Here is a 24668-nt window from a genome sequence, read left to right on the forward strand (position 1 = left end):
TAAATGACCCATAATAACTCACGATCGACCGGCCCATGCGGTTCACTCGACCCGAATCGATGCAGGCTTAACGTCTACCCACGCGCTTTCGATCCGGTTTTTATCAAATCAAATCACGTGCACATCCATCGAACGGGTCCTCATCCAACGGTCCATAAATTGCCACCCATCACGCGTATTTATAGCAGTGGCTTCGGCAACCTTTCTCCGCCGAAAACGTTAGTATTTTATTTCCGACGTTTGAATTCACCCGCCGGTGACCGCAACGGTACTCTCAGGATATTCCCCTCGATCGTCCAACCTCCTCATCCAACGGTCGACGTCCATCCCCGGTAACCTAGGACACGTCATTCTACTTGTCTGCTGCACCTCGCAACTCTTTATGCCCAGTATTAAAGTACACGTGGCAGCGTTTCATTTTCTCCTGTAACGAACGACATCAAATTTATCGAATCGTCGATGGCCTCGTAAGCCACACACCTTTATTTAACCTTCTCCTCGTGATCCGCTGCTCCACCTCGTCATCTCTCCACGTTTGTCTCTCACGCACACTCATTAACGACACCCACGGCTCCAATTGGAGAGGAGTTGGTGGAGCCCGCGGAGTACCTGCGGGGGTAATTGTTGGGTGTCCGGGTTAACGTGGTCCAATTTCCAAATTTTATCTCTATTCTAGGGTTTCATCGTCCCCGATCGCCTCTGTCTCTGCTCCGATTTCGATCTATAAAGGGAATCCCTTCTCCCTTCTCTCTTCCATTGCAGTTGAGTGCCTCCTTCTCCGTCGTATAGCCCATTTCTCGATCTCTTGCTTCTTGTCGGTGGAGGAGGATGTCGCTGCGGCCTAGCGAGAGGGCGGAGGTCCGCCGGAATAAGTACAAAGTGGCCGTGGACGCGGAGGAGGGCCGGAGGCGAAGGGAGGACAACATGGTCGAGATCCGGAAGAATCGGCGGGAGGAGAGCCTCCAGAAGAAGCGACGGGAAGGGATGCCGGCACACCCCCTCCCCCAGACGGCAATCCACGCCTCCGTGGTAGAGAAGAAGGTGATCTTCCTTCGACTGATATTTTTGATTTCTATGATTTTATTGGCAGATCGGGTTGATCGATAGGATTCCTGCTGATGGGGGTTAGGGTTTTGGATTCGGGTCTCGTGATATACCGACTTAGCTGGTTGATTTGTTATTGCAGTTGGAAAGCCTTCCCGCGATGGTGGTGGGTGTTTATTCCGATGATAGTATTCTCCAGTTAGAAGCGACCACGCAGTTCCGTAAATTACTCTCCATAGGTATGTGCTCGATCAATGAGTCTGCAACGTTTTGCTCTTCCAGCTTCTTTCTTCATATAATATTAGCGATTCTGAATTGTTTAACGAGTCTGTTTATGCTGTTTGCCTTTTTCTTATGTTTTGTCAGAACGAAGCCCTCCAATTGAGGAGGTGATACAGTCAGGCGTAGTTCCTCGATTCGTGGAGTTCCTCACGAGGGAAGATTATCCTCAACTTCAGGTCGGAATTCTTTCTCCCAAAGTCAATTCGACTCGATTGTGCTTTTTCTTGCTGCCTATGGCTTATTTCTGCTGTTTTGGTTGCTTGCTTTGGCATGTGACAGTTTGAAGCCGCATGGGCTCTCACCAATATTGCCTCTGGCACTTCAGAGAACACTAAGGTTGTCATAGATCATGGAGCGGTTCCCATTTTCGTTAAACTTCTCAGTTCCCCTAGTGATGATGTCCGTGAGCAGGTACAATTTGTTGCATGTTAGGTGTTATTTTTGTGTTATTCATAAATTTCTACTTTGGAAATGATTTAGATGATACATTATATGTTGTGTAGGCGGTGTGGGCCTTGGGAAATGTGGCTGGTGATTCCCCAAGATGCCGAGATCTCGTGCTTTCCAATGGAGCATTATTTCCACTTCTGCAACAGCTGAATGAGCATGCTAAACTCTCCATGTTAAGGAATGCCACATGGACTCTATCGAATTTTTGCAGAGGAAAGCCACAGCCAGTCTTTGAGCAGGTTTGTCTGCGTGCTGCATGAGTCGTTGTTTGTGCTGCCCAAATGCATTTCATGTTTGTATCAAGTGCTGTTATGAAAATTTGACGTGCAGGTTAAGCCTGCACTTCCAGCCCTTGAGCGGCTAATTAATTCAAATGATGAGGAAGTGCTCACAGATGCATGCTGGGCGCTATCTTATTTGTCTGATGGTACCAATGACAAAATTCAAGCTGTACTCGAGTCTGGCGTCTGCCCGCGACTTGTTGAACTTCTACTGTATGATTATAGTAACATTACCTTTTAATTGCTATTTTTTCGTCCGTTTCAAAATGTTTATATTTTGAATGCTTCTATGTCAGCCATCCTTCACCCTCTGTGCTTATTCCGGCCCTTCGTACTGTTGGTAATATAGTGACAGGTGATGATGTGCAGACACAGGTATGCTCAAGTATCATACGTGTTTTTGTCATTCTCTTCCTGGTTTGCTATGATTCATTATACTATCGCTAACTTGATAATTGGTGTATCTGTTTGCAACTTAGAAACTTGGATGAAACATGGACATGGCCTTGCAATTTAAATATGTTTATCTACTCTATAATTTTTTTAGGCTGGAATAAATGTTTTGTGTGAAAACTAGTTGGTTGTCAAATTTGTGTTTCGTTAATTAAATGATTTAAAATCTATGGAATGAATATATTTCTGTCTACTCTATGTTATGTTTGTGTTGGGCTCAGTGTTGCATGCATAAATTAGGTGGTATTCATAACTATTGTGTTCACATTTTTTAAGATAATGTCACATTATAAAATGACAGGTGGAGAGGAGGTTTCTATGCGCTGTCACAATCTTGATTATATGTCAATGATTAAAGATGTCATTTTCTGCAATTACATGTTTGATATGTACCATGTTGACAGCATACTGTCACTTGAGAATGAGGAGAGTTAGAAGACAAGGAGTCAGTAGGGTGAGGATGAAAAATGGAAGAGGTGGATGGAAAGAATACAATGAGCAGGAGAGGGGAGATGGCTGAGAAGTGGAAAAAAAAGGTGGGTGAGAAGAGTAGAAGGGTGTGCTCAACAATGTCAAGACATGCTAACTTAGCCAGCTGCTATTGCTCTTGCTTACCATTCACTGGGGCTATTAGGTGTATGTGTGTGTACCCATAAAGAGAGAATGGGGAGGAAGACTGGGAAGCAGAGGCCCTTATGTTTATCCCTTGTCTAGAAGACTCTTGTTTAAATTTGATAGGTTCATGTGTTGTGGTTTTCTGTAAAGTAATGTATTATGTTTTAGAATCTTAAGATTCTTGATTAAGTATTTTAGAAATTTGATATTTTTGACATATATACGAATATTTCATTTTATTTTCTCAAGTTTTTTTTTTAATTTTTTTAATGAAATATATTTTTTCCTATCTGTATCGGCATCCCTGTTCTCATGTGCCAAATGAGTTCATAATGATAAGATCTCAATCTTGCAAACCACAAGCCTATCGATTGGAAAATTTACAGCAATAAACAATTATTACACGATTCTTGGTTACTTATGTTTGTGCATTTTCAATCGGTTTGTTTCATCGAGTTCCCCCATTTTCTTTTCCTCAATGCTCTGGTGCACTGATCCCTGAATGTGATATTTGGCTAGATTATTATGTATTCATGCTACTTGTATTCTGAAGCTAGTTCATATGTTTTCTTTCCATGTTTCTTTTTCTCATTAAAATGTGGTTTTCTACAGTATGTTATCAATCACCAAGCCCTTCCTTGTCTTCTGAACCTCTTGACTCACAATCACAAGAAAAGTATCAAGAAGGAAGCTTGTTGGACCATATCGAACGTCACAGCTGGAAACAAGGAGCAGATACAGGTGTGTTTGATGGAAATATATAAAAAAATGTACATTAAGAGTTTTTGCATATTAGATGCTCAAATCATTCGTTTACGAACAAGTTGTCTAAATCTTATTGTTTATGTAAAAATTATTATTTTTTCTATTGTGTACATTAGTTCCTCTGCCAGTTTTCTTTAACTACTGTCAATTTAAGATGATCAACCTATAAGAACAAAACCATTTTACTCCTGGTTCTAACTCAAATTTGTTTGATTATTTTTTTGCAAAGAAAGAAACTAAACTTTACTTAATAAATGAGAACATCCAACGCTGTCTGCGTCAGAGTGAACCAAATGAGTATGTCCAACTCATTTGTTATGATCGGGCAAAGGGGACCATGTGGGATGAAAGTTTGTTCAAGATGCTAAGGGCATTAAGGGCAATATACGATTGTTTTCCATAGCAAGATGATCAAGAGAATTCTTCTAGGAGTTGAATAATCGTATGATATGCACCAATATTGTTAGTGAAATATATTACAAATAGTTCATCAAACTTAACCTGAAATATTGTTAGTGAAATATTATGCTATGTCGTTCCTCATCTCTGGTTGCCTCGGTATCCCCCTTAAGCCTCTCCTCGTTTTTGAATAACAGATGTGGCACCAACTAAATTCTATGAAAATAAGAGATACGAGGGACTTTGTGCAAAATCAAGAGATTTGAGGGACTAATGTACAAAACGTGGCACCAATCAAATCCTATGAAAATATCCTGCATCTAGAGATTTAGATTCGCTATTTGACTCTAACCAACTCTTGTAATTCAATTGATTGCAGGCTGTAATAGCTGCTGGTATTATTGGTCCCCTAGTGCATCTGCTGCAATCGGCAGAATTTGATATCAAGAAAGAGGCAGCGTGGGCCATCTCGAATGCTACTTCTGGTGGTAGTCATGATCAGATTAAGTATGTCGACCGATAGCTTTTCTGTTTGAATGTTGCATTCGATTTTTATTTTTGGAAGGCCTCCCACTTTTTATATCTTAGGTTAACTGGTCTCAAGTGTGTTTGTTCAGGTTTTTAGTTGACCAAGGCTGCATCAAGCCATTGTGTGATCTCCTTGTCTGCCCAGACCCAAGGATCGTAACTGTTTGCTTGGAAGGGCTTGAAAATATCTTGAAGGTCGGCGAAGCTGAGAAGAACCAAGTTACCACTGGAGGTGTGAATGTGTATGCTCAGATGATCGATGAAGCCGAGGGCTTGGAGAAGATTGAGAACCTCCAGAGCCATGATAATACTGAGATCTACGAAAAAGCTGTGAAGATCCTCGAAACATTTTGGTTGGAGGAGGAAGATGATGCAATGCCTACGGGTGATGCTGCTCCAACTGGATTCCATTTTGGGAACAATGGCCAGAACACAGCTCCATCCGGTGGATTCAACTTCAGCTGAACTTTGGTAGGAACATGATGCCATGCTTTTGGGTGATAATCTGTACTCCTACTCGAAGGATGATAATAAATTATTACGCTAACTTTCTTGTGCCTAGAATGCAGGGTCTATTTCCCCGGAAACTGGAAATCGTTCCAGTTCAAAGTCAGTGGGGAGAGTGTTGTTGCTGGTTCGGATCATGTCAGTCGAGAGTCAGGTGTCGGTCGAGGTGGTTGAATAAAAAACAAGGGTTTTATGGAAGACGCCATGTGTGATGACACACTTTGGCCTTCTGGGTTTCGAATGAGTGCATGCTGTCACAGCTTATGAAGTACAGGTAAGCGAAGGGGCTCGCCCAATTAGGATACGAGTCATGTGATACTTCGTCACAGGTGATGCAAGTGCAGGATACCAACTTTTTTTGGCCTCCTGTAAATAGCATGAACTTTTTCTAGGGTTCAAGTGAGGTGTTTCCAAACTATTTTGTGGCCTTCGCCAATCAGTACAGTGTGTAGGTTGTCATGTAAGTCTTCCCTACTACAAAAAGGAAATGTGATATCTCATTTTGTGTCATATTATATCTTTGGTACAGTGTGTAGGTTGTCATGTAAGTCTTCCCTACTACAAAAAAAAAAGGAAATGTGATGTCTCATTTTGTGTCATATTATATCTTTGGTAATTGAGACAGGTTTTTCTTTGCTTGTATAGATATAGCATCTAATTTTATGAAAGATTATGATATTTTAATTCAGTGTTTTGTGCTCTCCTCGGAAATTATTGTTACAGCATTAGCCATAAATAGCATGATTACTATATGTGTCAAGTATGAGTAGAGTTCTTTGAGCCTTAATTTTCTCGTTTACTTACAAATTTGGTGTAGTCATTTCTGCCTTCTCTATTTTCGTTCGTTCGTTCGTTCGTTCTTTAATGGTCTCTCTTATATTTTAACTAATTTATATTCTTTAATTCATTTTTGAAATTTTGTGTTTGAATTATTTGGTATAGTAATTTTCTCGTTCGTTCTTTAATGAAGTTAGCATATATCCAATTTAATCTAGCCTTGTTAATGGAAGGTTCAGATTTGTCCACACACTTACCAAAGGTTATGATTCGATATTTTTATATCTTTTATATATTTATTTATATCTTTTGTATATATATATATATATATATATATATATAAGATATAAAAAATATCGAATCATAACCTTTGGTAAGTGTGTGGACGGTCAAATCAATACAAAACATGGAATATTAACTTGAAGATGAACAGTCAAATCCCTCGTCGCAGTAAAACTAACGAAAAGAAAGAGAAATAGACTCTTCTTCTTCTTCTTCTAAGCGACGCAAGTCGCATGGAGCTCTCTTCTCACCGACCAGCACTCGGAGGGGCACTACCATCACAGAGCACCGGGGTGTCCTCACCGGCCGTGGACGAGGTCCTTGAACCAGTGGAGTCCCCTGCGGAGGGAGATTCTCACCTTTCTCTCCACGGCGTACGCCTTGTACCCCGCCACCCTCCGCCGCCGCTTCGCTTCCGGGTGTCTCGACCACCACGACACCGCCGACGACGAGGAGGAGGACTTGGCCGCACCGGTCCCCGCCCGAGGCCCCGCCGGCGGCCGGCGCGCAGCAGGCACGATTTCGGACCCCAACGGCGCGTCGCGGGCCTGGTTCCCCATCCGGTGGCCGCGGTCGAAGTCGCGCACCGGGAACAAAAGGTTCGAGTGCGAGAAATGCTTCGCGTCCTTCACGTTGGATTTCTTTTTGCTTGGCGTGGTTTTAATATGGTGGTGAGAGGAGGAGGAAGGCGGACTGGCGGAGGAGCGGACTCGAGCTGGCAAATGATTAGCCACAAACGGTGAATGGTAGTCATCTGTTTACTATATCAAGAAACAATAAACGTTAATTAAGAATAAATTGTCTTAAATCGGAACCATTCCCACTTCATCAGCTTCCTCTTTTCAGGGTACTCATGGGGAGGCTAATACGCTAATCTCTTTCCTTACTAAATTATTCAGTATCTTCAAAAATATACCAAATGGAGATTAGGAACATTCAGACTAATATTAAAAATATTCTAAAATCGATCCTTCTAAAAAATAAATAATATATAATTTTATCATAATTTGTTTTATCTTATCCATTTGAAACAAATTAGTAAGTAAAAAAAAATATTTCTTTCTATCTATGTCTTATCATAAAAGACTTTTGTTCCTCCTAGACGTCTATGTGATTGTAAGTCTAAGATATTATAAATTATCTTACTTTCACAGTATCTTTTTGTCTATGGATAAAAATTTCTTTCATAAATATTTCTTTCACAGTCTATGGATAATAAATATTTTTTTGTCGTATCATAAATATTTCTTTCACAGTCTATGGATAATAGAACATTTCAATAAATATTTTTTTTGTCTTTACTAATTTGATCATCAAAAGGATCGGATTGAAAAACCTACTCTTGATTTCGATTATTTTGTAAATCATTGGGAGGACATCACACAATCACTTCGAGAGTATTTCATTCAACCGCATGAGTCAAACTAATAGAATTCATCTAAGCCTACAAGTAAAAATCAATCTATATTTTTATGAAATTATAATAAATTTTTAACACATATGTGGGCATTATAATAAACTTTAATTTTCAAAACAAATACTAAAATCACTATATATATATATATATATATTTATTTATATATCCCAATTTTGGCTCGGATCAGTTTCTAGAGTTTGGCGCTCCGGTCGACGCCGGCCGGTCCGATGCAAAACCCTAACCCCTCCGTAAGACAAATTTGTCCTCCTCCCCCGCTCAAAATTTCACGATGACACCTCCGAGTTCTTCACATGATGACCTCATGAGACGAGATCGGTTCAAAGGATAGGGGTATAATAGTCAAATAACAGAGCAATATAAGTTGCCCTAACGAAGTACACTTCTAGTTTCTTCTTCTCCAAGCTGCACTCCCCGCCTCGCGTCGCGTCGCGTCGTCCCCTCTTCCTTATAGCAGGCCACACGCGCCGCTTCCAGAACTCTAGAATTGATCGGTCGCTGCCCTTCGTCTCGAATCCATGGGTTCTAGGGTTCTCTCTCGGGCTTCGAGGGGTGGCATCGCCCGTCTCTTCGTCTCGGCTTATTCGCGCAGGGAGCCGCCGGTTGGTGGCTTCCATTCCCTGAGGGAATCCGCTGCAGGTTCCGTTATAAAGGTGAGCTTCGTTGATTCTTCGTAGTTTATTGTTCCTGATTGCTGCTCCGATGCAGATAAAGATTTGGATCTTTACATATCGTGTCGTAGATTAGTCTTTTTCTTGCTTTATGGCTCTGATTTCGAACCCTAACAATTTTCTTTGAGTTTCTTTATGGTTTGGTGATGGATGCTTTAGTAATCTTCTAAGTTGGTACTTGTTGGTTGTCTAGTTCGAGGGTTTTATACAAGTGTTGGATATTCTTGGAGGTTTGTGTGATTCGTGCTTCCAATACCATGTTGTTACCTTTGAGGTTTCACTAAACATCTAATTGAAGTATCATGTTAGGTGGAAGAAATTTCCATTGAAAATGTTTCTTAGACATCAAGAATGCCAAAGAGTGTGGTACAATAGTAAGATTGTTCCTTTGCCATTTGGGAGATAGTCGCTTTAAATACTTAAAAGATAAGACAGCGGACATTGACCCTCTCTAGACCCCATATTGGCGAAAGCCTCGGGCACTGGATACGCCCTTTCTTCACATCAAGAAAGCCAAGTCCTGGTTGGTGTCGTCCCGACCTTCGCGGGGCGGTGCTGTACTCTGTCGTCACCGTCCCGGCCTTTGTGGGGGCGGCGCTGTACTCGGTCGGTGTCGTCCCGACCTTTGCGGGATGACACTGTACTTGGTGTCGTCCCGACCTTTGCAGGACAGCGTTGTACTCGGTCGATGTCGTCAGTTATGTTGACCCTGGTGCTGATGTGGCTATGAATAGTAGTTGGACAGGTTACCAAAATGTGCCCTATCAAATAGTAAGATTGTTCCTTTGCAATTTGGGAGATAATCTCTTTAAATACTTAAAGATAAGACGGCGGACATTGACCCTCCCTAGACCTCATATTGACGCCTTGACGGAAGCCTCGTGCACTGGATACGCCCTTTCTTCACATCAAGTAAGCCAAGTCTGATGATAAAGCTACCTAGTAACTGCTAGTATTGTTGGGTTGATGACTAATTAATGGCTCCGCAATGTGTTCTTTAAAGAGAAAGAAAGGATCATCATCTGTTGATCTTGTTGGCTTAATGACCAATTGTTATTTGATTGATCAGGTTAATTTGTCACACGATCAAGGAAACTTAGCCTTAAGGCCACAACTATTTGGGAAATTTTCATTAAGCTCTGCTTGGAGAATCATCAACGATCAAATTGAGAGGAATAATCTCTTTTAAGCATTTATGATAATGTTTATTGTGGTAGATGCTAAAATGTATCGAGTCCTTGGTGTCTGCTGTTTAGGTCAAGATATTTGACACACAGAGTAAGCCTTTTGTTCTTTTAGCCTTTGAATCGGTCATATATATGTTCTTTTAAACAAATGACTGGTGCTACAATATGAGCAAAGGAAAGTCTACAATCTTATGCATCTCAGATTGTTAATCCTTTGGAATATGTAGCTAATGTTGTAACATCCCCAACTGTAATCCCACATGGATAAAGACATTTTGGGCCATTTGGTTCTAGGTCTATCAAGCGAGGGACAACCTAGTGAGTCAGATCGTGGCAAGTATTGTCAAAGCAGACTTGGTAATTACCCAAGTAGAAAAGGATAATCTGTGAATAGGACTGGAGGTACATCACCTCGTGAAGTCACAATTGGATCAGATCTCACATATACTATGGTAGCATTCCCAAAGTTTTGTTCAACATCAAAAGCGGAAAAGACTTGAATTCTCTTATAAAGTATTTGATGAGTTTATGGCCGTTAACCTGGCCTAAGCATTTTGGGTGACATGGTTTTAGATCTATCAAGTTAATATAGTTATCCCCTCGAGTCAGGTTATGACAAATTGGACTTTACAGAGCTGGTCGATGTGCAGATTAAATTTTTACAGTTTCTTATGTGTTATTCTTGAATCTTACTTCTCTCCTAGAATATTGTTACATATTTGTACTTGTAATTTATTAGTTCAGGAAGTGAGTGGTGGCAGAATTGCTACTGGAACTGCAATGGTCTGTACTGTCTTAGTTCCTTGGTCGAGGCAGGCCCGAAGTTGTTGGTCTGAGATTCAGTCATCGTCTCTGCATCACTAACAACTCACTATTTTATAATCGAACGAAGCAAAAAATATTGACAACACGATTTATGAATGTAGGGGTATTGGATATCTGTTGTCACATAAAGTTTAAACTTACTGCAACAAACATGTGGTGTATTTTCCCGTTCTTCTAGATGAAGTAACTTATTGAATGATAACCACAATTACAGCTGCAACTTGTCCCGCTGAAAGCTACTGTGATATAATATGTGTCGGTCTTGACCTCAATGGTTATGTTGATGGCAATAGAATGGAAGTTGTCATCTTTTAGACTTTCTTTATATATTCTTGATAGCTTGCAAATATAACAATTGTATCTTGCTTATGCATTTTTCCTATTCCAGTATGTTCCTTTTCAGCGGAGTCAGTTGTTGAGACAATCAATTCTCACAAATACTACACTCCAAAGATTTGGGTACTCGTCATCTGCATCTCCTCAGCCAAATCAATCAGTGGATCATGACAATGATTCAGAGAATACTTCAGAAGTTGGAAATGGAACCGATGCTGATGAATTTTCTGGTATTTTTTTCTTCTCAAAAACAGGAAAATGATACATCTCTTAGTTTGGAATTTAGAGATTCTGTGACCCACTTTTGGTAGAAAGAGGAGGATAAGCTCTGAACGAACTGCTTTTTCTGATTCAGATGAAAAATCTGAACTTTCATTCGATGAACTCGTTAAGCTCGTAGCAGAAAAGGAAGAATTACTGAAGTTGAAGCACAAAGAAATTGAGAAAATGCAAGATAAAGTTCTACGCAGCTATGCTGAAATGGAGAATGTCATGGACAGAACAAAACGTGAGGCAGAAAACGCAAAGAAATTTGCCATTCAGGTCTATCCTGTTATCCATTTCACCATCGTAGAATACGTAGCTTAATAATATATTCTTTGTGCTTCTTCGAGTAGATCTTTTATCTGACCTTATTTGGTATACATTAAATTACTTAGAACTTCGCTAAGAGCCTTTTGGACGTTGCTGACAATCTGGGAAGGGCTTCATCTGTTGTCAAGGAAAGTTTCTCCAAAATTGATGCTTCCAAAGACACTGTTGGAGCTGTGCCACTACTTAAAACTTTACTTGAGGGTGTTGAAATGACAGAAAAACAGCTTTCGGAAGTACGTGTTGCTCCCCTTCTTAGTCAATGACACCATTCTTTGTTCATCCATTTTTTTTATATGGTTTCTGGAGGCATAAACTACAAACCAAATTTAACCTTTTGATCTTACTTGGTCGGAGTTTGGAAATCTTTTAACATCACATGTCAGTGACGTACAAAATTCCATTTAGTTATAAGTTTGTCATATTTGATGTTGCACTCACTCAATAGTGAATCGATCATCATCATAATAAATATATAATGGAACATATATTTTTAGATAATTCCTGCCCAGACATGGAGTAAACAGATACAGTGACTTACTGCTTTGATGTGACCCATGCGGAATTGAATTGCTTAGAATCTGATATTGGAAGGTGCATGTGTCTAGGAACAGTTTTCCTTCCATGTAAAGTGGAGATGCAAGATTCAAATAGCTAGAGATGAAGTATGTTTGTCTTTTCCTTCCACATAAGGAGCATGCATTGTTCTTCTGAATTAGTATTCTCTACATTTTTTATAAAGTACATGCTAAAAATCATGGTTGCTATTATTTGCTGTAGCAATAGTTATCACATGTTGCTTCACCTCCATCGTATGAAATTAAACATTTGGTTCCTCAAAAGCTTGTCATGCTCCTGTTTCCAGGTCTTTAGAAAGTTTGGAGTGGAGAAATTTGATCCAATAAATGAGCAGTTTGATCCGCACAGACATCTCGCAGTTTTCCAAATTCCAGATGCTTCAAAACCACCTGCCACAGTTGCAGCTGTTTTGAAGGTGATATGTCACTTTTCTGTTTTTAGTGAATAGAACATATCATAATTTAGTGTGTCATTGTTTCACTTGGTGTGTAATTTTATTGAATTTTATATGTTTTCACTTGTGGTTTCAGTCGGGTTATACGCTACACGATCGTGTGATTCGCCCAGCCGAAGTTGGCGTAACTCAATCTCTTACTAATGAGCCAGCCGAGGGTTCCAATGGGCAAGCCTAGTAGTAGTCATGCCATGGTATTCTTCGCTCGCGGTTTCGGGTTGAAGTTGGGTGTAACTTGAGCTTTGAATAATGAGAAAGGGACTTTAAATGTCGCAAGTGAGTTTAGGAGTCTGTGATTTGAATGTTGTTGTACAATCCTCTGACCCATAGGTTTAATTTGATTACACACACCGGAATCAGTAAGCAGAAAGGGAGTTGGTGTGTTGATCGGATTTTGTTTTGGGAATTAGATCAAACTAAATTCAAGAAGAAATTTATAGTGCATTTTCTTTTCTCCGGAACAATATATTTTAGACTGCACTAAGTTATCACATGGAAAAGTTATTAATGTTTGAGTTGCATTAATGTTTTCCTAATAAGGATCATTTCTTTAATGTTTTACGTGCATCACTTCTTTCAGTTGCATTAATTGAAATTATAACTATGCATGCGAATTTAACTAACGGTTTGCAGTTTCTGCATGATTTTATCGTTGAAGTAAACATTCAAAAGATGTAGTAGTCAACGTTTACCTCTGTGCATTTTATCTCCGTCTGTTTCATTTCAGAGGATAAATCTCCCAACTGCAAATTTAAAAGCGAATTATTATTAGGCTACGACTTGACAATATGCGATGAGCATGCCACACAATATTTATTAGCAATAAACAAGAACTCAAAAGGTTAACAACACAGATCATTCCATTTATTTTAATCAAAGGTCACACACTATGCAATAGTAATAGCATAGGTTTCTAAACCATCCATCATCATACCGTATATATTAGGACATGTAAAGTCATGCTTCCATGAACCTTTGCTTAGCACCACAAATAGTAGATAGAGAATGGGCATACCAGCAACTGAACAATTCAAAGAATCCGTGACGACCATTGGCTTTGTTTATAATTGAATCTTCCCGGCCAAGTACCACGAGTGCATGGCAAGGCTGCCGAATGCCATGATGTTGGCCAGTGAAGACAAGCCATGAATCATTCCAAATTTCTTGTTCATAGCTGCGAGTTGGGGATTCGTTTTTGCCACTTCCATGTTTTTCGACCATCCAATTTCTTCACCAATGCTTAGATCTCTCTCAACTTTGTGCCGCTTTTTCATCGTCTGCTCAAGAAAGAAAAGAAATGTAGATCACTTAATATAAATCATGAAGACAATAATTTCCCCTTATTAGTCATATGTGCCGCTTTTTCATCGTCTGCTCAAGAAAGAAAAGAAATGTAGATCACTTAATATAAGCCATGAAGACAATAATTTCTCCTTATTAGTCATATGTGCCGCTTTTTCATCATCTGCTCAAGAAAGAAAAGAATTGTACATCACTTAATATAAACCATGAAGACAATAATTTCCCCTTATTAGTCATATGTGTCGCTTTTTCATCATATGCTCAAGAAAGAAAAGAAATGTACGTCACTTAATATAAACCATGAAGACAATAATTTCCCCTTATTAGTCATATGTGCCGCTTTTTCATCATCTGCTCAAGAAAGAAAAGAAATGTACGTCACTTAATATAAACCATGAAGACAATAATTTTCCCTTATTAGTCATATGTGCCGCTTTTTCATCATCTGCTCAAGAAAGAAAAGAAATGTACATCATTTAATATAAACCATGAAGATAATAATTTTTCCTTATTAGTCATATGAGATTTCACAACCCTAACATCATGTGATCTTTAAATTCATCAAGCACTACCAATCTCTCAACAATCTTGACCATAAACCCTAATCCCAACTTGTTGGCACCAGACTTTGGTGTTTGTGGACAATGACACGATGATAAGGCACATTCTATCAAAAGACAAAAAGTCTAAAATCTATACATAACAATAAAATTTATTATTTGCAATTCATCTCCCGAAGAAGAGATATCTAAACCAAATATTGGGACAAATTAACTGCAGTAATGCTGTACTAGTCATTTGACATAATTAGCTGCAGAGTTTTTGCATAAACTACACTTTGGGGAGATCCAAGTGTACGGCTTTCAGTGCAGAAGTCACATACGTATACAAGTGGCTATTATGTTCTCAGCATAGTTTAGCGATGACAGAGAACATCACATCACGTGCCCCTCTAAATTGTAAATAAGACATAGTTTAGGAATTTTTTTTTATTTCACCTAAAGCAACTTTGAGTGTAAGGATATTCACAACTATATTTTGTGATAATTCACCAAACAAATACAACTCCCTCTGTTTGCTTTAGTAGTAGTGGTGAAAATAAGAGCTAAGGATTTGTCTCTCCTAGCTAGATCTTTTTAACCAATAATAACATTCAAGGTGATTTGACCATGTAAAATATCAGACTTATTTAAGAAACTTAATGCTTGTCGTTTCTCACAGTATGGAACAGTAAACAACAAGCTATACAAGCATAGGTATGAGCATGAACCCTTTTTCTTCTAACCCAAACATGCTTTGACAATGCAATTACTGTTTTCAATCAGCCTCTTATGTCATTGCTAGCTTTCTCCTTGCTTAACTAAATCAATTCTAAACAAATACCCATCTGGACCCATACCACCAATGCTTTTCAATCACAAGAAACAATCTCAAATGGGTACATTTCACAATCTCATCAGGAGAGTCGAATCATGACATCAATATTTCATCATGTAACTGTAAAAGCACAAGCATAAATCAGTGGAAGAAAAAAGAAGTTCAGTAAACAGGCAATGAGATAAAGAACAATCACACACCTGTAAGTTCTCTCACTTTTTTTGAGGTTAGCTCACCATTGAATTCTAACAATCAGCAATGTAACCAACCAAACAGAATAACTATCAATTATTTCATACTTTTTAGTAAAGAATATAAGAATAATGTTCATCTAATTCTGCAAGCAAAAAAGAAATGGCATATCCTAAACAGCAGGCCCAAAATCCCAAACCAGCTTGGCAATGGGGAGAAACAAATGGCTTCAGGTAAGAAAAAGTGTCAAGACATTGCGGACTAAATGACTGAATTACCTCAATGGTCATCGGAGTGAAGACGATCAGGTTGGAGAGGTCGAAACCGAGCGCAGAAAGGAGGAACCCGAGCTGATACTTGTCGATGGATGAAGCCGACCTCCACGGATGGAGATAGGCGAACGCCGCTACCGAAACCGCCGCGCAAACAGACACCACCGTGAAGTACGCTGGAAACATCTTGCTCTGAAGATTTCCGAACTGATGCCTCGGCAGATTTCTGCAAGACCAGACCGATTCCTACGCTTATTCCACAAAATCCAGTTCAATTTCCAAACCAGAAGTAATAGCAATCAAACTCTTAGCGAATTACTTGAACATGATGATGCCACCGATGAAGGTGACCCATAGTGCGGCGCCCCAGGCGGTGGCGAAGGCGAGGAGGTGGCAGAGCTTGACGGCGGTGATGGCGCCCGCGGGGGATTCCCGCCCCGAGCCGAGGACGTCCGGCGCGAAGACGACGCCGACCGCGAGGAACGCCACCGCCGTAAGGAAGCGGGTCGACCACGACATTGGACCGCTCGGGGAGGAAGCGAGAGAGAGAGAAATCTAGGGTTAGGGTTCTAGCGGACGGGACGGTCGGTCCTTGAGACGAGGAGGACGGCAGACGTTGCTTATCAAGCAGCCAGCCGTAACGAATGGAGAACGGCCCATTCGGTTAGGTGGTAGATGTGATGGCGACCGAAATTACGATTGTGCCACAGAAATTACAAATGAAAATGATTTTTTATTTTTACAAAAATAAGTGACGAAGTTTGAATTTAATAACCTTTCACCGATTTACTGATATCCTTAAACATTAATTGAATATGATTACGAACTCAGTAAATAAGTCATGTACATTATTATCATAATAATAATAATCATTAATGTATAATCATTTTTTCCTACACAAACACTGTTGACGTCATGAATTCTTTTTCGTCGTTGTCGATGTTGTTTTAAACATTAAGAATGATAAAGGAAAACCATATAATTTTAAACCATGTATCAGTTTCTGACTTGCAAGTGTCACAAATCCAGACTTGAATCAGATATTGAAGTTTCGGAGACTTCGTCATCGGTATATAACGGGGAAGGTTATGCAGTGCTGGATTCAGTATCAGTATCTGTCACCTCAGAATTAAATTTTAACTATATTATTGACACTGTGATTTTGGGCTTTGCGGAATACCGACTTCGGACTCCGTAGAGTCTGTATGACTTTACAGTTAAAAAGATTCACACGAGACTTTGCAGAGTATTGACTTTACAGTTAAAGATTCACATGAAAGAACAAAAAAAAAAAAAATGCTAAGAGAGCGCTTACTGTCATTCTGCAGGGGAAAGACATCCATTTTGAAAAACATAGTATAACTATAAGAAAAAAAAATTCATGGTTCACTCAGATAAAATAATCGAGGGAGACGGCATTGGAATCAAGCTGCCAAAGCACATGAAGAGGAGCGACTGCTCCAGCAGTGCTTGAAAGCTACAACAATATTCATAACCTCTCCATCTTCCATCAAGTCACATTTAAAACATTAGGGAACATAAACCAGTTGTTAATTCATGTTTTACTCTACTGGATCAAGAACATCTCTAAAAGTTCAGGTTTGGTGACACAAATATAGCTAGAGAAAGAAAACATGATGTGTTCTCTCCAAGAGATGGTTTTCTAGAGAAATAAAATTGTCTAAAAAACTAAAGCTCATGAAAGTTGTAGCAGACGCTGGCAGCTTTCATCTAAAGCTCATCCTGAAACACAAGGAGAATTTATTAACACAGATAACTATACAGCTGCAACAATAGGTGTTGAATGAAAATTAAGAAAGATCAAAGAAAATCTTACATGAGAAGTCTCCTTGTCTTCCTCGGTGTCTGAATCAGACTTTGAATCTGCATCTTCTGCATCATCAGCATCTTCTTCCTGTCCAGAAAATGAAAAGCAAGTCAAATGATACATTGGAACAGAAGGAACAAAAGATCTAAAAACCCCCATTTAAGTATTATCATTTAGGAGCTTACATCTCCGTCTGATTCGTCATTCTTGGTTTCCTGTCACAAGATAATGAACATAATTTCTTTAGAAAGATATTGTACAAATAAAATTTAATAACTTAATGCGAAAGCTAGCTTAGCAGATAGAAAATGAGTTTCCAGTGAGAAAACAACATGTGAAAGCCAACTTAGACAAGAACATCAGCTAGAAAAGAGTTTCAATTGAGATGAAATGGCTTATGACTTAAGATCAATATAAACTGCTCAATATGCACATATATTGTGGATAAAATGGGAAAAGCATGCATGTGTATATATATATACTGATGCCCATATGTGGCATCAGTTTATATTGTGAAAAAGAGCACATATGAGAACACACACACACACATATAGCTTATTAGGTTATTAATGATTGAAACCAAATTAGTTTGTGGAAAAGAGCAATCAAGAATTAGTTACAGACAAAATTACATCACAAAACAAAATAGGTCCCTGCAGTGACAACTTATAAAAACAACACAACCTGTATAACTAACACAAATAACATAAGAAAACAAAATTAATTGTTTCAGCAATCTATATCAAGAAACTAATAGAAAGGCAATTTTTCTTCAATTAATTATATAAGCTGAGATTCTCATCAGTTTTCCGAAATGCCAGCATACCTCTTCTAACTTCTTTTTCTCAGCCTCATCAAATGCAGCCTTTTCGGCCTGCAAGAGCAAACAAACTGAATTTAGCAGTCACAATCCTACAAGATCTCATCATCTAAAATTTTGAAAGACCTACATCCTTAAGCTTGGCCCATGTTTCTTCAGCAAATTTCTTGGCATACTCAGGGTCATCACAAACCAAAATGTTGTCAAACAGAGACCCAGATTTGACCTGAAATGTTTTCAAAAGCTTTAGTCATAAACTAGGAATATAAAAACTAAACCCAAGTGAGTCAAAGAATAGATCTACCTGCCATAGCTCAATGCCTACATATCTCAAATTGGGGTAAACATAGATGTATGGATCATCCTTGAAATCTGTGGGTAAACTGAAGTTGTAACTCCAACTGAATGATTAGGTAGAGAATAATCAAGTCCAGATAGTAAAAGATCGTATGCATCGTACCCGGATTGTCGATCATTGGTGCCTTCCACTTCCCTTTGTAATTAGGATTCTTGATTTTCTATACAGAAACAAAAGTAAATACTTATATTTTTTGCTCATCATCTAATGCATATCATGCTTTGAAAAAGTATACTCTAAAGACCTTCTGTTTCCAGGGTCCCTTGTATTCAGGGTTCGGAATGGTTGGAGATGTCCATTCACCATCTTCTTCATCATCCCAATCCTCTGGCTGTAAAAATGCGTATACTATTTATGCACTGGCAAGTAGTGAGAGTACAAGAGCCAAAATTAAAACTTCCTAAAAGCACTAAAAGATGTACCTTTTTAGCATCAGGATCAGGAATCTCCTTGGGAATGTCATCATACCCCTTGATCAATAACGGTAAAGTCAGCTTAACATCAAATCTAACAAAAAGCACAATGGTGGAATATCATGATTGACTTAGCTTGCATGCAACAAAAGCAACATCTTACACTGTCCTTACATAAGTTGAGATGACAACATGCATTGCTTGCCAAATATACACTTATGGTTGATCATTTGAAAAAAATTAGGCACTTCAGAAGAAAAAATCATACGTATGGAAAGGTAATAAAAAGAAAAGATATTTACTAACTTTTTTGCAAGCTATTCAACAGCAAAGTGCGAAGCTATTCAACGGCTCCATTGAGCAACAAGTGAAAAACAAAATAAACAACACATAGTTATCTCCCATACAATAAAGAATTACGAAAAAACAAACTGTGGTACTATGCTGCATCATCATTGCCCAAACAAAATGAAATCACAAAGAAAAAACATTTCAACTGATGGTCAACTGAAATTACCTCTGGTTTCTTGTCCTCAGGGTCAGGGATGTACTCCTTGTCATCCCAATCTTCAGGCTGTTACACAGCACAATCAGATCGAATAGCTCTATTATGCAATCAAATCACAAAATCCAAAAAATCCAAAATGGATAATGATTTGCTATCACAGGATGCATTACCTTCTTGGCATCAGGATCCTTAATTTGCTTTGGAGGAAGAATATCCCAGTCACTATATAAGCTACCAGTTTGCTTCTCATTGTTATCAACTAGGATGCTGTATGTGGCATCAGGGCGAATAATGAAAGTGTAAACATGAGTTAGCTGGTCAGTCTCACATGAAACATCTTTCTTGATCAAGTGGTTCTTTCCGTCACGTGAGAAGATAGCATGAACCTTTTTGGTGCTGTACCCACAGATATCAGGCCCAAACATAATACTGCAATTTCCAAAAGCAGACTTTAAGTTGGACTACCAACAAGGAAAAGAGGTAAGAAGGGTCCAATGTCAATTACTACACAGAGGCCATCAAAAAAGGTACTGCGTACCTATAGGGGGTATCTCCACCAAATTTCTTCTGATCAATGTCACCACTGAGCAGCTTAATGTAGCCACCTCCGCAGTCAAGTTTCTGTTCATGTTTAACTGAAAATTGCAGAACTACTGTCTTCTCCTTGTTGCTGAACTCAGGAAACTCGGCCGAAATGGCATAGAACCTGTAGTCCTCAGCAGTTTGGATGCCTGCAGATAAAAAAAATCATTAGCCGCGAGCTAACTGCTGCAACAAAGGATTATGATTTTCTTACAATAGAATTAAGCATCGGACAACAAATCTGCGACAAGGATCATATAATGATAATTATTATCTGTAGAGAAATACCTTTGTCTTCAGAATCGCCAGTCCATTTACCAGAGGTATGGTTCCAGTCGCCTGCCATATTCTCCTCCTTCTTCCAATCGGATTTGACCCATCGATTCTCCCATCCATCTATAAATACAAAAGATATTTGTAGAAATTAGCCAATCAAACATTGCGAACATCCATCATTTTATCCCTTTGTGATCGTTGTATGCTTATTTCTCATAAACATAAACCTAATTTTATTCCAAATCCTGCTGTTCTACATAAAATAAGTAAAGACAGCCAGCATTAATAATTCAAAAAAGTTGCCGTAATGCAATCTGACCGGTCGGTCACATGACATGACATGAAAGATTTAATGCGAACACATAAATGGCAAACATTGTCAGCAAATTAACGACGATAATGACCTTCATGCAAAACCGGTATGTAAACAGTACCATCTAAAACCCTTTATTTTACAAAAGCGGGGAAAATAGTACAAATCAACAAAAAGAACCATTGCAGCATCAAAATCCAGGAGAAAGATACAACATCGGGAAAAGCTAACGTAAAGGCTCCATCAACTCCGCTTCGAATGACGCATCACAGATAATGCATCAATCAATCATAGGTAAACCCAACATTTAATTTCATGAACCAAAACATGTACGAGGAAAATGGTCGAAAATCCAGACGTGCTCTCGTTCGCCGGATCGACGCGAACCATTACAGATCGGTAAATGGAGAGATCGCATCAAAGTAAACGAACATACGACAAGAAATCAAAATGCGGATCGTTATCAACTGTAGAAAGACCAGACCAGAGAACAGATCTGAAGTGAGATCGGTGCGCATACCTCCGAACCGCTCCTCGAAGTAGACCTCGGCGGAGGCGATGGATGCGACGGCGAGCAGCACCGCGAGGGCCAAAGAGAGAGGAGGCCTCCTCCGGATCGCCATTTCGAACTCTCTCTCGTTCCTACGGAGCTTCTAATCTTCAGATCGGAACGACCGATCAGAGGTTATAAGATAAATAGAGGAAAAAAATCGAGTACAACAACTTGTCGGTATCCTTACCGCACGCTGCAGTGTACCAACTATGCTCTCCGGAAGGGATTCTGGCCAATGGCGTGTCGCCACGCATGCAAATCGACGTGTTAGGCCTGCCACGGAGAACACCGAGAGTGGTTGGGCTGCTTCGTTTCGAACGATTTGAAATCCGAGGACTAATTGGGGAAAACGTGGAAACGTAGTTGTCCACCAACTTTAGCATATTTACATCGCAGCCAATTAAATTTTCCCTTATATGGCATTTGCAGGTGTCCTTCGAGAGCAACACACAAATTTACGACGAAATTGAAGGGTATTTTGGGCAGGACACAAATAAATTTGGAAGGTGAAAGGTTGAGATAAGAATGCGTTTTGGAGGATTTATTGGAGATTTTCATTACTTTTAGAGATTCTGGAAAGTTCCAACGGGAGATCAAATCATGATCGCGATTGATTGCTTTGAGAAGCACGCAGAAATTTATTTTGGTGTGATGTCTGTAGCATTCGTGCTTTATCGCACGTCTCTTGTTCGAGTATTGTTGTGGGTGTGAATGAGAGGGTCTTCAAACCAATTCGGATGGAATTTTGTTTAATTCTATTCAATTAAATTAAGATAATTTAAACCGAAATTAATTTTGATATATTTAATCGAACTGATTCAAAATCAGTTAATTCGGTTTAATTAATCCGTTAATTAATTTATAATTTTAAATAATATATATATATATATATAGATAAATTAATCCAATTCAATTGAGCCGAATCATAATCTTAGTTTAATTTAATAATATGATAAAATTTATAAAATTGAGTTCACATGATTAATCAGTTTTAATTGATTAAGGGCTTATGACGTCCAATTCAATAGGATTGATATTATTTAAGTTAAAATCAATTTGTTTCGGTTCAAATCCATTAATCAAACATTCCATTCAACTTTTTTCTAATTCCATCTAAATACCCCTAGTAACTAATGTAATTTTTTTATTATATAACAATCATTAATGAATGATTAAATTGTTTAACAATAAATCATCTTCTAACACTTTCATTACTTTTTATTTATATATTTATGTATGTATGTATGTATGTATACGAGAATTAGACTGTCCGATAAGAAGAAATAAATAGAAAATAATTTTTTTAAAAAAATATTAAAAAATATATTTTCTTATAATTTGTACTGAATAAAATTTCTCGAATTAGCCAAATATAATGTAAAAAAATGATTGATAAAAAAGGAAATAATGATGTCATAAGGAACACAAATATGAAAAATAGATGAGAGAGACTATTGATAAATTGACAAATGAAATTGAAAGTGAAATATAGAAAGAGAGAGAGAGGAGAGAGAGAGAGGCATTGGGCCTACAAATTGCAATTAGAAGTCATCGAAAGTGACCGCGTCCCGAAGAAGTAGCTAATTAGCTCACTCTCACGCTAAAAAATATCCGGATGATGCGACACGTGGCACCATTCATTGTGGTTGCACAAAACATCGACCGACCAATTCCTTGCACGCTTCATGTTTTACGTTGAATATTTGAAGCAGCTTATATTCATGTGTTTTACGAGCAATTCTAAGAAGAAAAATATAACGAATTAGTATTTATTATAATTCGATGAAAGAATCTTAAGATAATAAACTATCAATATCAATGCATCTAAATGAGTTCTATATTTCAAATCAACATGTACTGTTAAAGGAAAGACTTGTGTCAATTGAACTCTTTAGACATCATCTTAAAGTCAGCAAATTGTCCTCTCCGTACTCAGTCGAACCCGATCGTCAATGGTTCCTCATCCCAAAAAAGGATTAAAAATCCAATTTTTGTTCCCAAGACAACCCCTTCTCCTCCTATAAAACAACCGATTTCACGAGGCAGAGGGGACAAAATCCAAAAGCAAAGCCAAGTATTTGCTGTCGTTCGATCCTCGTTATAGTGGTAAAGAGTCTTTGTTCTGGTTCTGGAGTCCGGGAAGCAAATCCCTGTTTGCGAATCCAATCTCGGCTTCTCCTTTGGTTCGCGGGCGTCCCTCCCTGTTCCAAGATCTCTTCTTTTCGGTGGAGTTACGCGTTCCGCGAGGCATTGTCGGCTCAGATTCGGCACTGTCGCTGTTGCGGAGATCCCCTCTCCGGGTTTGTATCCATCTATCGCCTGATTTGCACCGGAGGAGCCTGTTCATGGTATCAATGGTGTCAGATCGAATTCCATTAAAGGCCATGATCTGACCTTTATGAACGCCACCGCTCGTCGCCACCGAGTCTGCTTCCTGCAATCCTTTTCCGTGGTGTTCCTCTACTGGTTTTATGTCTTCTCCTGAACCAAATTCTGATCTTGGTCCGCTCGGTTCGAGATAAAGGAGGCATCTTGGCAGCTGAATCGTCACCGAAGCCGGTTCCTTGTTCGTCCAAGGAGATCGGTGGGATGTCGCCTGTCCGGAGCCTCCAAGGTTCGTGGTCCGACGGAGACGCGAGGCTCACGGCAGAGGAGAGGAAGCAGAGGCGGAAGCTGTCGAACCGGGAGTCGGCGAGGAGGTCGCGGATGAGGAAGCAGCGGCAACTGGAGGACCTGACGAACCAGGTGGCCCAGCTGAGCAAGGAGAAGGGGCGGATCGTGATGCAGGTGGACGAGCTGACCCAGCACCAGCTGCGGCTGGAGACGGAGAACGACATGCTGAGGGTCCGGGTGGCGGAGCTGACGGAGCGGTTGCGGTCTCTGAGCTCGGTGCTCCGCCTCGTGGAGGAGCTCAGTGGGGTGGCCATGGACGTGCCGGAGATTCCGGACCCACTTCTCAAGCCGTGGCAGCCTCCCGGCCCCGCCTTGCCCGTCATGGCCGCCGCGGCGGACGTGTTTCAGCCCTGAGCTGTTACGTGGATGTATCCGTTGCTTCATATGTCATGTGAAACATGTCTCCGTTGACTTGAGTACGTTGACATTCTTGACGTGTGTCGATACCATTTGTAATGAAAGCTTCAGCTGTAGCAGTTATCGCAGTGGTGAAGCTTCAAGCTGTGGCAGTGATCGAAGTGGTATCATCCCACCACTTTTGTACCGATGTACGGATTCAATACGTGATTTCATGTATTATATTTTTCGTCAATACAACTGACGATATTAGAATAAATAAGACTATCACGTGTTATATTTTTCGTCAATATAACTAATGGTATTAGAATAAATAAAATTTTTTCATCAATATAACGACCAATCGGTATAACGATATTCCCCGAGTGGGAAGAACACATCGT

At 39.5% G+C, this 24668-nt stretch overlaps 5 protein-coding genes across 5 annotated transcripts; 3 read left to right on the plus strand and 2 right to left on the minus strand.

The window, feature by feature from the left end:
• The first annotated feature begins 678 nt into the window (after nucleotides 1-678).
• LOC135674714 (importin subunit alpha-1b-like) lies at nucleotides 679-5923 on the plus strand. Its single transcript, XM_065184811.1, has 11 exons — nucleotides 679-1041; nucleotides 1187-1283; nucleotides 1411-1502; nucleotides 1606-1737; nucleotides 1830-2015; nucleotides 2107-2270; nucleotides 2354-2432; nucleotides 3738-3866; nucleotides 4669-4796; nucleotides 4907-5288; nucleotides 5380-5923. Exons 1-10 carry the CDS (start codon nucleotides 829-831, stop codon nucleotides 5280-5282), a joined length of 1596 nt encoding a protein of 531 aa, XP_065040883.1. The 5' UTR covers nucleotides 679-828; the 3' UTR covers nucleotides 5283-5288; nucleotides 5380-5923.
• A 2284-nt stretch (nucleotides 5924-8207) lies between these two features.
• LOC135674715 (grpE protein homolog 2, mitochondrial-like) lies at nucleotides 8208-12905 on the plus strand. Its single transcript, XM_065184812.1, has 6 exons — nucleotides 8208-8471; nucleotides 10890-11067; nucleotides 11193-11380; nucleotides 11497-11664; nucleotides 12294-12422; nucleotides 12538-12905. Exons 1-6 carry the CDS (start codon nucleotides 8337-8339, stop codon nucleotides 12637-12639), a joined length of 900 nt encoding a protein of 299 aa, XP_065040884.1. The 5' UTR covers nucleotides 8208-8336; the 3' UTR covers nucleotides 12640-12905.
• Nucleotides 12906-13303: 398 nt separating this feature from the next.
• LOC135674717 (uncharacterized) lies at nucleotides 13304-16250 on the minus strand. The gene is made up of 3 exons (XM_065184813.1): nucleotides 15924-16250; nucleotides 15611-15830; nucleotides 13304-13738 (listed from the first exon to the last, which is right to left on the minus strand). The coding sequence occupies exons 1-3, from the start codon at nucleotides 16121-16123 to the stop codon at nucleotides 13523-13525; spliced, it is 636 nt and encodes a 211-aa protein (XP_065040885.1). The 5' UTR covers nucleotides 16124-16250; the 3' UTR covers nucleotides 13304-13522.
• Nucleotides 16251-17138: 888 nt separating this feature from the next.
• On the minus strand, nucleotides 17139-21381 carry LOC135674718 (calreticulin-like). Its single transcript, XM_065184814.1, has 14 exons — nucleotides 21223-21381; nucleotides 20402-20509; nucleotides 20070-20262; nucleotides 19702-19960; nucleotides 19541-19597; nucleotides 19033-19080; nucleotides 18855-18941; nucleotides 18713-18770; nucleotides 18557-18624; nucleotides 18383-18478; nucleotides 18259-18306; nucleotides 17618-17647; nucleotides 17442-17519; nucleotides 17139-17347 (listed from the first exon to the last, which is right to left on the minus strand). Exons 1-14 carry the CDS (start codon nucleotides 21323-21325, stop codon nucleotides 17336-17338), a joined length of 1245 nt encoding a protein of 414 aa, XP_065040886.1. The 5' UTR covers nucleotides 21326-21381; the 3' UTR covers nucleotides 17139-17335.
• A 1858-nt stretch (nucleotides 21382-23239) lies between these two features.
• On the plus strand, nucleotides 23240-24569 carry LOC135675184 (bZIP transcription factor 53-like). Its single transcript, XM_065185458.1, has one exon. It carries the CDS (start codon nucleotides 23845-23847, stop codon nucleotides 24280-24282), a length of 438 nt encoding a protein of 145 aa, XP_065041530.1. The 5' UTR covers nucleotides 23240-23844; the 3' UTR covers nucleotides 24283-24569.
• The last annotated feature ends 99 nt before the right edge of the window (nucleotides 24570-24668 follow it).

This window comes from Musa acuminata, chromosome BXJ1-5, assembly GCF_036884655.1.
Source record: "Musa acuminata AAA Group cultivar baxijiao chromosome BXJ1-5, Cavendish_Baxijiao_AAA, whole genome shotgun sequence".
NCBI classification, from domain to species: Eukaryota; Viridiplantae; Streptophyta; class Magnoliopsida; order Zingiberales; family Musaceae; genus Musa; species Musa acuminata.

Coding starts and splice junctions, on each gene's coding strand:
- LOC135674718 (XM_065184814.1), bottom strand. CDS start 21,325: ATGGCGATCCGGAGGAGGCCTCCTCTCTCTTTGGCCCTCGCGGTGCTG. Junction 18,479..18,556: donor TAGGCATTGAGCTATGGCAG/GTAGATCTATTC, acceptor AAAACATTTCAG/GTCAAATCTGGGTCTCTGTT. Junction 17,648..18,258: donor AGAAAAAGAAGTTAGAAGAG/GTATGCTGGCAT, acceptor ATCTTGTGACAG/GAAACCAAGAATGACGAATC.
- LOC135674717 (XM_065184813.1), bottom strand. CDS start 16,123: ATGTCGTGGTCGACCCGCTTCCTTACGGCGGTGGCGTTCCTCGCGGTC. Junction 15,831..15,923: donor GGTGGCATCATCATGTTCAA/GTAATTCGCTAA, acceptor CTGGTCTTGCAG/AAATCTGCCGAGGCATCAGT. Junction 13,739..15,610: donor TCACTCCGATGACCATTGAG/GTAATTCAGTCA, acceptor TTTCTTGAGCAG/ACGATGAAAAAGCGGCACAA.
- LOC135674714 (XM_065184811.1), top strand. CDS start 829: ATGTCGCTGCGGCCTAGCGAGAGGGCGGAGGTCCGCCGGAATAAGTAC. Junction 1,738..1,829: donor GTGATGATGTCCGTGAGCAG/GTACAATTTGTT, acceptor TATGTTGTGTAG/GCGGTGTGGGCCTTGGGAAA. Junction 4,797..4,906: donor GGTAGTCATGATCAGATTAA/GTATGTCGACCG, acceptor GTGTTTGTTCAG/GTTTTTAGTTGACCAAGGCT.
- LOC135674715 (XM_065184812.1), top strand. CDS start 8,337: ATGGGTTCTAGGGTTCTCTCTCGGGCTTCGAGGGGTGGCATCGCCCGT. Junction 8,472..10,889: donor CTGCAGGTTCCGTTATAAAG/GTGAGCTTCGTT, acceptor TTCCTATTCCAG/TATGTTCCTTTTCAGCGGAG. Junction 11,381..11,496: donor CAAAGAAATTTGCCATTCAG/GTCTATCCTGTT, acceptor TAAATTACTTAG/AACTTCGCTAAGAGCCTTTT.
- LOC135675184 (XM_065185458.1), top strand. CDS start 23,845: ATGTCGCCTGTCCGGAGCCTCCAAGGTTCGTGGTCCGACGGAGACGCG.